Source organism: Micromys minutus, assembly GCF_963924665.1.
Source record: "Micromys minutus genome assembly, chromosome: 10".
NCBI lineage: Eukaryota > Metazoa > Chordata > Mammalia > Rodentia > Muridae > Micromys > Micromys minutus.
Window position 1 is genome coordinate 19,679,661 of NC_137979.1, and position 12,693 is coordinate 19,692,353.

The window sequence follows — 12,693 nt, forward strand, 5'->3', positions numbered from 1 at the left end:
GGGCTACACAGAGAAACCATGTCTTGGAAAACAGAATCCAAAACAAAGAATTTCCCATGCCTTCTCCTCTAGTAATTCCCAAGCCTTGGGTGCAGGAATTGAGCTATCGATTCATCAGCTGGGACTAGGCTCCACAGCTCTGCATTTTGATGAGTTGTAATTTCTTATCCTGGTCTCTGTGGCAGAGATAAGTTTCTTTGATGAAAGATGAGAACTGCACTTATGTGGGTATAAGGATATATATTCAGAACACAGGAATTATGCTGGCTTAGTGAAGTGATGATTATGAGTTCTCCAAGATCCAGTTGACACATATGTGTATATATGCGGTGTGTGTGTGTGTGTGTGTGTGTGTGTGTGTGTGTGTGTGTATGTGTGTTGATATATGTAAGCAAAGAAAAAGAGGCAATGAATTTGGGGAGAGAGATATGGCCAAGGTTAGAGGGAGGAAAGAAAAGGAGCCAAATGATAAATTTGTATGATAATTTTAAATTATTAATAAAATAATTTTAATAAAACTATTAATAAAATTGTTGATAAAATGTTTAATATCGATAATATGTCATCTTCAGGAAATGGATGCAACTGGAAATAATTATATTAAGCAAATCAAGCCAGCCTCAGACAAATATTGTGTGTTCTCTCCCATTTATGCTTCCTATATTTTATATAATATAAAAATAGCATAAATGTGCATAAAAGTAGGAGTGAAACAGTCTTGAGGAACACAGAGGACTAAGTAAGGAGTGAAGGAAAAATAGAGAGTAGAGGATACAGGGAGATCATATACTTGAATGAAAATGTTAAAGCAAAAATAAATTAGCTAAAATAAGTCTTCTTTTGCTTTCTTAAAAATCAGTATTGAGTTTGTAGCTAAAAACCTTAACACAAAGAAAATTCTCAGCCTTGATGATATCAGTGACAAATTCTACCAAACAGTTCTGGTATAAATCACGACAATTCTGCACCACTCTTCTGGGAAACTGCAGAGAATGGAACATATCCGAACTCACTCCATGAAGGTTCATCGCCCTGATAACAAAACCAGATGCTGGAAACAGAGAAACAGACCAGTAGTTTTTTATGAGCTTATATGCAAAAGAAATATCTAAATAAAAATTTAGAAATTTAAATCCAGCAATGTAAAAAGAGAAAGTATATGATGGCCAAGTGGAATTTATTCCAGGAATGTGAGGCTGGTTCAAAATTCAAAAATAAATCTTTATAACTCATAAGCCTAAGAAGCTAAAAAGAAAAGTTATGATCATCTCAAAAGATGAAGTAAAAAGTATCTGCCCACATTTAAACCCATTTCAATTTAAAATAATAGCTCCCAGCAATATAAAACATATTAGGAAACATCTTAACATGATTTAGAATATATACCAATAATTAATGTATATTTAATGGAGGATCTTTGGGGGAAAAAAAAGTCAGAGAGAGCTATTTGCTCTTACAGATATATAATACCAAACTCAAGTTTCTGATGCAGCATGCCCAGTGCTTAAAATCAACACAAAATTACCAGGAAAGAAAAAAGTAGGCCCAGAATGGAAAGAGCGGGGAGACCTCCTTTAGTCTCATGTGACAATTGCCTACATAGAAAGTACTTGAGGATTCACAAAAGCTACTAAAATGTCATCAAGGTTGCAGGATACAAGGTCAATGGGCAAAATCAATTATTTCCATGTAGAATTAAGTTCCAGAAATTAAAGAATTTTAAAGTATCTCTTTACAGTATTGTCAAACACATAAACCTTTAAGAATGTTTGACTTAAGATATGTAAGGAATTCATACTAAAGAATTAAAACAAGGCAAAAGCCCCAGCACTTGGATATCTAGCTAAAAAGACCTAACTGTTTGAGGAGATACACCATGTTAATAGATTGGAAATCCACAGGTTACTAAAAATGTTTTAATAAAAGAACTTTCTGTCTAGTTTGCCCATCACCCTAAACATCTACCAGAGTCTCAAGGGAAGTTTTTGCTGCTGTTGTAGAAACCAGAAGTAGAGTTTTCTTCTATTTTACCTGAAAATGAAAAAAAAAAAAAAAAAAAAAAAAAAAACTAAAAATGACCAAAATACTTCTTGAAAGACTAAAACTTCGAACCTCATACTACCCGACTTCAAGATTTTTGTAAAGTGAGATGATCAAGAGTGACATTAATTTAAAGGCCGGCAACTAGATGCGTTTACTGGTAAAACTAGTTCAAAGACCAGCCTGCTGTGGGTCTACGAGCTTGCAGGTCTGGCTATCATAACCCAGACCTAGCTGTAGTCAAAAAGAAATGGAACTGCCCCTAGATTATGATAAGCAGGCAGCCAATCAATGCTGAGAGACAGAGAATCAGTTTTCTCCCAAGGATGAGCTCCCTACTAGGTTATCTAATCCCAACTGCTCGTCCCTAAACATATGTGCATATAAGCATCACTAAATGAACTTAGTGTGTTTTCTATGTTGTAACGTCAAGCTTTTCAGTCCACCCCCCCCCCCGAGAAATAACTCAGAGGCTTATTTATTTACGGATAAATGTCTAGGTCATAAACTTGGGCTTGTCCCCCTGGCTAGCTCATACCTTATATAACCAGTTTAAACTACTCTACATCCTCAGTTTCATGTGTATGACTTCCTCAGAGACTGGATGGTGAGACTCCCTGTACCTGACTAACTCCCAGAGCTCCAGTTTCTCTACCGGAACTCCCACCCTCCTATTTCCTGCCTTCTGTTAATAGGCTGTCAGGTTTTTATTGACAGGTAATGCTTCCAAACAGTACACAAGAGATTCTCGCTACACTGTGAGCATGTGTGCATGCGAGTAACAATAATAAATTTGTCATAACTTCGAGGGGAAGCAGAGGGGAAACACAGGGAAGGAAAAGGGTAGAAACGGTGTCAATGCGGTACTCATGTATGAAATTCTTAAAAATATATAAAATTTTAAACTTAAAAAGAGAAAAAAGAAATGGAATTGAAAGATGCAAAGGAAAAGGATAGCACTCGGAAAGGAAGACATATCTCTCACGTCGCTCCAACTTTGCCGTGATCGACAGATTCACGGGGTCAGCAACCAGCAGTAAAAAGCATTGAATGTAGTTTGTGGCTCATTCAGAAACACTGCCATACAGGGCTGCTATTCACTTGAGGACCCGATCCCAGTGGCCAATTGATCATCATAGGCCAGATTACAGACACACATAGCCAACTCTCCCCCTTGGTAGCCACACACAATGTGCATCAGGCTAGCACTCCAGAAATGACGTCAGCAGGCAGCTTCTGTCCGGGGAACGACCTCAAATCCCCAAATATTTCCAGAGCTGAAAAAATAGAAATCTACTTGGCATTAAGGAGTGGTAACTTTTTCTTCTGACTCCTTTATCAGCTAGGATGATGTTGGGTGTGGTAGTAGCACATGCCTGTAATTCCAGCCCCTGGTGAAAGACTCTGCGAGTCTTTGTATCCAGGAGACCCCCTCTCAGAGAGACGCGAAGGCAGCGATTGATGCAAAAGCAAGAGGTTTATTGATCCGGCATGCTGGGATCGTTCAACACCCTAAAGAGAGGCAACTCCGTTTGACTATTACAAGCAGTTTTTATACTTTTTAGGGATATAGCAAGGTTATAATTCAAATTCATTGGCTGAGCATATTGACCTTTAAATGTATTGGCTAGTGAGCATGGGCTGTTCCTTCCACTGAAGCGGGCCATTGTTCCCTTTATCTCTATTTGTCAGGCACCAGTGGGGAGAAAAAGGGGAGAATTTGGAGGGCGAGGGTGTCAGGGGTAGAGAATTTTCCACTTCGACTTCTTCACTGGGAGATGGAGGCTGAAAGATCGGGAGTTGTAAGTCATCACAAGGTGAATTCTTGGCCCACCATTTTAAAGCTGGGCACGGTGGTGCTGACCTTTGTCTCTCTCATCCTAACACTTGGCAGGGCAGAGACAGATGGATCTCCTTGAGTTCCAGACCAGCCTCTCTGCAGAGAAAGTTCCAACGTCAATTAGCCATCAATCAATAAAGAAGTAAATGACAAGCTGGCAGGAGCCAGTGTATTCATCCACATCTACTGCCCCTCCCCCAGCCTTTCCCATAGAGTCAGTCCTAGGCCACACTCACATGAATTCAAAGCCCTAGGAGGCTTTGTCAGCCAAGTGGCCCCAGTGGAAACTAGGTCTCTCTTGAGGCCATCTCAACATCCTGAGAGGTCATTTGGTCTCAGCAAGTGGCAGAATACCACACTGGCTTCACTTGGCCCAGTGTCATGTGACCCACAGTTTGAAATTACCTTGTTTACATTCACTACGTTGTCTTTTCCAACCATTACAGCTTGCTTAAAGGCAGTAACTTGCTACTTCGAGTCCTATTACATGGACAGAGCCTGGGGCAGTATTTACCATCTAGTGAGGCCTGGGGATGTTTACAGTCAATTATGGTAAGTTCAGGCGGATGTCACTGAAGCCATCCCACCAAAGATCTAAAGTGAATCAAAGCAGGTAGAACAAAGTCATGGCCACAGACACAGAAAACAACCTGCCACATGCCCTAATTCCTACCACATCTGCACTCAGTTCTCCAATTGGTACAAAAAATGGGATTTAGAGAGTTAATCAAAGACTTAACCCAGTAGCAAGCCCAGTGACAAGGAGTTTTTCAGATGTCTGACTTCTTGCTGGAATGAATACACAGAGACCCCAGCCCCTGGGGTAAGCTGTTGATCTTATCCCAATGGAGAACAATCCCCCATTCTGAGGAACAGGAAAAGCCAGAAGCAATTATGTTCCCCAAGGCTGAAGTCTGGACCAGATATTCCCAGGTTCAGTTAGTGGCTTCTTGTTCAAAGGATTGAAATAAAGGCTTACACTTATTTGTAAAAGCAAGCAACTTAATTCAAAGTGAAGCTATAGCACAGGTTTGTCAAGACTGACGGCAGTACACAGGTGAGTACTTCCCAGCCCTGCTTACTGATTGAGGCTTCTTTTTATGGGGCTCAGGATAAGGAGTTTGGTTGTTAAAAGGCCCAATAAGGGTGGTTCTCTGTTTTGATTGGTAGATTGTGTCATGATATCATTTTCCTACTGGTGCGTGTCTCTTCCCATAATTCAACTGATTTTAATCATATGCATTCCCAAGTTTGCACAGGTTAAAATGGTAGAAATTCTAACTTTACTTGAAGACAGTTTTGCCTTGGTGCATACATTCTCAAGACCAGTTCAAACTGGATCAGCCTTTCCATTCTTTCCCGGTGAGTTGGGAATATATTTGAACAGAAACTGTATAAGTTCTGTTGCCGTTAGAGTAGGAGAAACATGTGCCATTGTGCAGAGATGGGTGTACATGTAGCTCACTTAGGTGGGGGTCTGAGGTTGTCAGGTACATTGCTAAAGAGAGGTCTGTGTACATGGAAAGGCTGCAAATTAGTGAGTTCTGCTGCTGCTGCTGCTGGTAGTGGTGGTGTATGATCCAAACCAAGTAGAGTTTCAGGTTATTGAACCTGCCCTAATTTGGTTTGAACTGATTATTTCAGAGAGGACGTTGTTGCCATTTTCAGTGACTCAGAGAATGAACCTCAGAGCCAGGATCAGGTGAGCGCAAATCCTGGCTCTGGTAACTTAGTAGCTGTGTGAGCTTAGGTGAATTAAACTCTCTGTGCCTCAGTTCCCTGTCCTGTAGAGCAGAGTTAACAGTACTGACTTCAAAGGATTGGAGGGCCAGCAGGATGACTTTGTGGGTGAAGGTGCTTGGCACCAAGGTCTGATGACATGGGTCTGGTCCCTGGGATACACATGGTGAAAGAACTGACTCCCATTAAGTTGTCCTCTGTGGCACAAATGTGCCATTGTGGACACACACACACAATGTAACTGACTTTTTTTTTCTTAAAAGTATTGTGAATTAAACAAGCTAATAAAGTGCTTAAGGAACACCTTTCATTCGATAGCTGTAAATATTGAACTGTCATCCTCAGGAAAGTAAACACATCTTGGGAGCTTGACTTATCATTCCTCAAGACAAGGTTCTGGATCAATACAGGTGACATTGTCTGATGAGATGTAGCCAGCACACCACTGTTATGGTGCCCAGAACTATCATTATGAAACTCCTACTATGATCTCCACTAGACTTCCTAGCTTTCTCCTCTGAGCATCAGGATCCTTGTAGTTTTTTGAACAATCTATGTGACCTCCCAGTCCAAGACCTATAATTCCTTCCTTCCTCTAATAAACAAGAGAAAAAAAAAAAAAAAGGAAAACCTCAAACCTGAGGTCACCTTAGACTGAGGGTATCAGCATCAAACCCGTGACCATCCCTTAAACAGCAGGCTAGACTCAGGCAAGTATCTGGGTTCCCAGGAGAGATGCCCTCTCTTTACATGGAGCTAGCTCCACCTTTGCCTAGGCTGTCTGGCTTACAAGTTCCCATAGGAGTATCATGATCAGAAGGTTGCTGCGGTGATCTACTCTGCCTCTTCCTCTGGTGAAGCCCGATGTCTACAACCTCATCAGATGAACAGCTGTGGTGGTCTGAATAAAAATGGCCCTCGTGGGCTCATATATTTTGAATGCTTGGCTCTCAGATGGTGGAACTGTTTAGAAAGAATTAGGAGGTGTGTCACTGCAGGTGGGCTTTGAGGTTTCCAAGCCCCAGGACAGTCCCAATCTAACACACTCTTCTTTCTCTCTGCCTTCTATTTATGGATCAGATCTGAGCTCTTAGCTACTACTCCAGCCCCATGCCTGCCCGATGGCCACTGTGTGCCTTCTGATGACAGATGGGGACACAACCTCTGATACTGTAAACAAGCACCCAACTAAATGCTTTCTTTTGTAAGTTGCCTTGGTCACGGTGTCTCTTCATAGCCACAGGCAACAGCCAAGGCTGTAAGGTGGTCTTACTGCTCCAATCTTTGTAGGAATTGAAAGCAGCCATTTCCTATGGCATTCTTAACAAACTTTCCTGCCAGCCCCATCTTGCAGCCCTGGGAAAGGGATCAGAGAGGTACCAGTCTTATTAAAAGATACCTACTAGGTCCAGGTGTCATTACTTCTGTCTAAACCCTGGAGTACTTATGAGTCTAGAGTAGATGCTTTGTGTGTGGTACATCAGGGGACATTGCTAACAACTGGACTGCTCTCCCCAGAGTCTAGGTCACTACAAGAGAGAGGCCTGGGTGCAAACCTGAGCTACAACACAGTTTTAGAGAGCAAAGTGAGACTAAGCTTGGTGTCAGCCAGGAGCAAACGATCAGCCACATCTTCCACACTGCCCACATATGACAATTTAAGACTTGAAGAAACATGGGCCGCTATTAGAATGTAAACACGTGGGTCTGCTAAGGAACTTGTAGCCCTCAGGGGTCAGGTAGCTGGGTGTTCCAGCTTCTTGCTCATGTTAGTTCTATCTTACAACTGTTGCTTAGATGAAAGGCAAATTGTCTTTCTCACTGGAGAAAAGAAGGAATCCCATTCTTTCTGATTAAAAAAATAAAAAGCTGCAGAGGCATGCAGCAACTGTGGTCCGGGGGAAGACTGCATTCCTGTGGCCAGGAGCCTTGAAGGAATTATCCCATGAGAAAGAAAGCACCCCCCCCCACCAATGTTTACCTGAGAGGCTGCCAGTGAGTTGCTGTTGGCCCCAGGCCTGGGTCTAGGCTTTGCAATGCCCTTGTAGGAAACTGTTAAGTATTCCTAGACCAGGTCCTGAGGCGCAGGCAAATAGACAGGAGAACACAGGGTCAGCCAGGCAGCCTCAGACTCACAGATGCTGGCTCCCTCCAGAGAACGAAGCCTCAGTCTCCTTCAGAAACAGCAAGTCAAAAGCTAGACATGGTGGCTCATGCCTATAATGCTTCAGAAGGCTGAGGCAGGAGGATGGCCAAGAGCGTAAGACCTGTACAGGCTACAGAGTGAGACTCCATCTCAAAAGTATATACAAATTCAAAACATTTTTAAATGAAGGAAAGAAAAGGATGGATGGAGGCACAAATAATTTTAATTAAGAGCTTTTTTCCTCTTAAGTTTCAGAAACAACACAGGCAGCTGCTTTCTGACAGACAGCAGCCCTCTGTGACTGTGCACAACAACAGGAATGAACTGAGCCACTTCCCAGATTTCAGTAACAGTCTGCCATTCGCAGGATCCAGACACAATTTTTATTAAAATTGTGCATAGATCTCACATATTCTTAAAAACACTTCTTTATTCTGGTATCAAAATAGTTATCTCCTTAAAATACCTTGAAAAGCTGTAATACAATTTTCTTGCTATATATTAAATACTCTCCTCAAACATCAATCTTGCTGTCACGGTCACTCTACTTCTTATTCTTTTCCTTTCTTGGCATCTTTGACACTTATCCACAACAAGCATGAAAAGGAAAAGATCTTTCTTCCAAGCCCTTTATTTAAAAAGAAAGAAAGAGAAAGAAAAGAACAGGGAAAAGGAGGAGAGAAGGGAGGGGAAGAGAGAGGGAAGGAGGAGGGATGGAGGGAGAAAGGAAGGGAGAAATAAAGAGAGGGAGGGGGAGAGGAGGAGAGGAAGGGAAGAGGGGGAGGAAGGGAGGAGAGGGAGGAGGGGGAGGGAAAAGAGAAGAGAGGAGGGAGGGAAAAGAGGAGGGAGAAAAAAGAGAAGGGGATGAGGGAGGGAAGAGAAAAGGGGAGGGAGGGAAAGAGGAGGGGAGGATGGAGAGGAGGGGAGGAGGGAGAGGAGGGGTGGGAAAAGAGGGAGGAAGGAAAAAAAAAAGAAGTAGGGCATGTGTGTTAGGAGCACAAAAACTGGTGAGAGTGAGTATCTGACATGACACCAGAGTCTTTTTAGTAGACTATGGCAAGAGAAGGACTTACACACCAAATACAAAGTTTAGCCTTGTAGTGATAATTTGGGCTCAGCAGCACCGTCTAGTGGCCAGGCTGTATCAAAACCCAGCAATGGGAACCCAACCACTCTGACACTGGGTTATTGGAATATGACAGAGTTACAGAGACCAGACATTTTCTTTTTCTTTTTCTTTTTTTTTTTTTTTTCATTTTGGAGGCCACAAAGTCAACTGGATTCTAGAAAATCCAGTTGCTCTGGACACAAGCATCCTACAGATTCTCATTGCATGGCGTCAGGGATGCCAGCATCACACAACACTGATACGTTCTATCAGAAGCTGGACTCGGGTAAGGATTTCTTTCGACCTAAGGAAAGGGTGTGATATTTCACTCTCTGCAGGGTGCCATAAGAAGTCTGTTCCCCAGGAATGGTCCTTTGTGAGGTTCCAGCTGTACTGGCTCGAGGGGGCCTGCTGGCTTTTCGGGGGAGGTGGAGAGAGCTGGGTGCAGATCGGATGTCCCTCTCCGTGTGGTTGCCTAGCACCCGGGCTGGGCTCTCTCGACTCCTGAGGGCCGGGGATGAACTTCGAACGTGCTCATTCATGACAAGGCTCAGCTGGTTGCTCGCCAGGGAGATGGTGGGTGCTGGTGGTGAGTTCTCAGTCCTGACAGCCCTCTTGTGTTCTTTCTTCCAAAACACAGACTTCAAAAGAGTGAATGTCCCCTGTCCCTTGTCTTTGTCAGGGGCCCTTTCCTCTACAGCAGCCTTAGCCTTCATCTTGGGTAAGGTACCTGGGCCATTGTCTTTAAAGTTTCTGAGCAACCCAGTAGAGGGAGAAGGTGGGCTACTCTGGCTTCCCACTTGGGTACTTCCCTTCCAGGTTGTCATCTTCTGGCCCTCCGGGCGTGCTGGTTTTTCATCCCCCACTGAAGGCGTCACAGTGAGGGGCAGGTCAAACTTTTTTGGGAGCCTGATATCCTGACTTGCATTCCCGGTGCGTGTCCTAGCAGTGTGCAGACCGTCATCTAAGGACCCCAGGGCTGGATGGTGATTGAGGTGGCATGAGGAAAGGGGCACCCCAGCTGTTCCTTGCCCAATGGCTCGGCTGCTGTCTTCACTTTTAGCAGGAAGGGTGACATCTGACCTCGGTGAAGCTGACATCTCGTCCCCACCAGCAGTACGTGTCAGGAGCGGCACAATGGACTGGCTGGTGGAGCGGGGTCTTCTTCTGGACTCCAGGTACTCCACCAGTTCGACGGATGTGCCAGCACGTTTCTCCCTGTGTCCAAAGGACCACCTCAGGGGCATGGTCTTGAAGGGCCCATGCCTGGATCGGGAAGCAGGAGGTGCCTTCATGCTGGTACTTCGGCCACCCACACCTCGAACCAAAGGCCTGGCCTCAACTCCTGAAAAAGACACAGAGACCATGAGTACCGGTTGAGGATTACATGAAGTGGCAGCCTTCAAGCAGCAGTGTGCCAGGTCTAAGTCTAGGCACAGTGACCATAGCACACAGAGGTCCTGCCCTCAGGACCACCAATGGTTTCATCCACTATTCCACAGAATCCATGTATACATTTAAAACCTACAGGGGAAGCCACAGGCAAAGAAGGCACAGCCTTTCTCGATATCCACAGAGGACTGCCCCTAGGATCCCAGCGGAGAGCAAAACCTGTGGGTGCCCAAACCCATTCTGTACAATAGTATGTGCATCTTTCCACAAACCTGAAGTCATTTCTACGTTATTTATGATACAGACACAAAGCAAATGCTATGTAAACAATTGTCATGCTACGTTGCTCAGAAAGTAATCACAAGGAAAATATATCTGGGCATTTTTAGTAGATACTCTTCACCTCCCCCACCCATGCTCTCCCCACCACCTCCTGAGAGCTGACTGAATCAGCAGATAAGAGAACGATGTTGAGGGCTGACTCAATCCACGTGCCCTGCAGCCAGACCACTGAGAGGTTCACTGAGTCAGCTGCCCTGAGATCTAACATCATAATCATCCATCCTTAGCTATGTCTAAGGACAAAATGCTTACCAAATGTCTCTCAAATTGGGTCAAAATTGGGTACTTGTACTTTAAAATGAAAGAATGTCACACATCCCATACTGAGCCCAAAAGAAAACAAAGTAACTGTAGGCTTCATTTTATCCAATTTACCAGTGTTGCCTTTTGTATCTTACTGTATTTTGCAATTGTCTGTGAATTGCTGGGAAAGTGGTTTGGGTGTATAGTCTTCAGTGAGTGCCTTTCCCAAGAAGTGTCACCATCATCACATTGCCAAAATTGCCTGAGGCCTGACATGTACAGCCCCTATTACATGTGTGCTGTGTGCTAGTCGGTCAAGTACATAATAAGTACATGGTAACCACAGCTTGCTTCTGACGATATGATATGTTTGAATGGTATGGGCTGAAGGCTTACATCCCTTCCAGTTCCTAAGTCAAAACTTGAACCCCCAAGGTCATAGCTTTAAAACAGTATCCTTATCATAAGAGGTAAGAAAAGCCAGAGTTCTGTCTGACTCTTCATCAAAGAAGAGGGCTCCCCATAGCCCAACCTAACTAGCCCCCATCCTGCAGAGCCACAAGGAATACATTTCTGTCACTGTTACGACCCCAGCATAAATCTGTTACAACAGTCCCAAAGGTCTATGACAGAGACCAACTTGAAAGATAACCAAGGACTTTTGCCACAAAACATCCATGTGGGAATGCCCTGAGATTCTCAGGCACACGAGAGCGAGGTCAAGGAGAGCAAAAGTCAGAGAATGCAGGGGTAAGAATTGAAGTGCACAAGGCCATGTCTGCCCAGCAGCTGAGAAAGCAGGCCCCTAGGGGGAAGGGAAAAAGTGCTGGACCAGCCTCAGCAGATAGCAGAGGCTTTGTGGGGCTCTCACCTGTCGGGGGCTTCACAGGCCATTTTTGATACCTTTTTTCTTTGGAGCTTTTCTTTAGATTGGCCAGGAATAGACCTAATTCCACTCAAAATACTTTGTCATTGCAGCTTGCATTGACCTTGTGGCTCCACCATTCAATCCCCACACCTGGGGAAAGATAAAACACTGCTCTGGAGGCTGAGGTGTGTGTGAAGTTTTCTTGCTCCTCATCCACAGCCCTGAGAGGGGCAGAGAGGGAACCTTTGCATCAGTGGGGACAAAGCTGTGGCTTTTTGCCCTTAATTAGGTGGAGTGGCCTGGAGTCCTGGTGGGTAGCAAAAGGACCTGGCTGCCACTGTAAATAACCACTTTTTCCTTCTTCCTGGTGTGAAAGGGCCCTAGGCCAGGGCTGACAGCAACCCACACTATAGACACCCAAAGGACCCCTTCGGCTTGCCTCTTTTTGGAGAAAAAGCACCCTTATTTCTTTTCATCTATTTATTGCCCCATAACAGGATCTGAGGGGGTGGAGACAGAGAACCTTAGATAAACTGAGAAGTAAATGGTATACGCAGAGAGGAAAAGCAGTGGGTACCCATTCGGGCACTTGCTCACTAAGGAAGCAGTCCGCCTCTTATCCAGTACGAAGCCCTTCCTCTGGGAGATGGCTCATCTGCAAAGCTGGAAGCTGGGAAGGAGAATGCGATCCAGGAAGCCTGAGAGCCACAAAGGGCCTGCAGTCTTTTTCTTTTTACATTTATTTACTTTTATTCTATGTGTGTTTGTCTCCACATATATGTGAGCCTGGTCCCTGCCAAGGTCAGAAAAGGTTGTCAGTCACCTGGAAATGGAGTTACAGAAAGACATCAATGAATAGCCATGCCAATGAACCCAGGTCCCCGGCAAGAACAAACATTCTTAGCCACGGAGCCACCTTTTTCTTCAGCCCAAGGCCTACAGTCTTACACTACATCTTCCTGGAGTTTGTAGAC

The 12,693-nt window shown here is 44.3% G+C and overlaps 1 protein-coding gene across 1 annotated transcript in view; it reads right to left on the reverse strand.

Annotated features, from left to right (window-relative positions):
* Window positions 1-9,091: 9,091 nt before the first annotated feature.
* Window positions 9,092-12,693, reverse strand: part of USP43 (ubiquitin specific peptidase 43) — a gene marked incomplete at its 5' end in the record, with an annotated part of 54,763 nt that continues 51,161 nt past the window's right edge. The window contains one exon of the mRNA XM_080922384.1: window positions 9,092-10,219. Coding sequence (XP_080778510.1) covers window positions 9,144-10,219 — 1,076 coding nt within the window. The 3' untranslated portion in view covers window positions 9,092-9,143. The remainder of the gene's footprint in view (window positions 10,220-12,693) is intronic.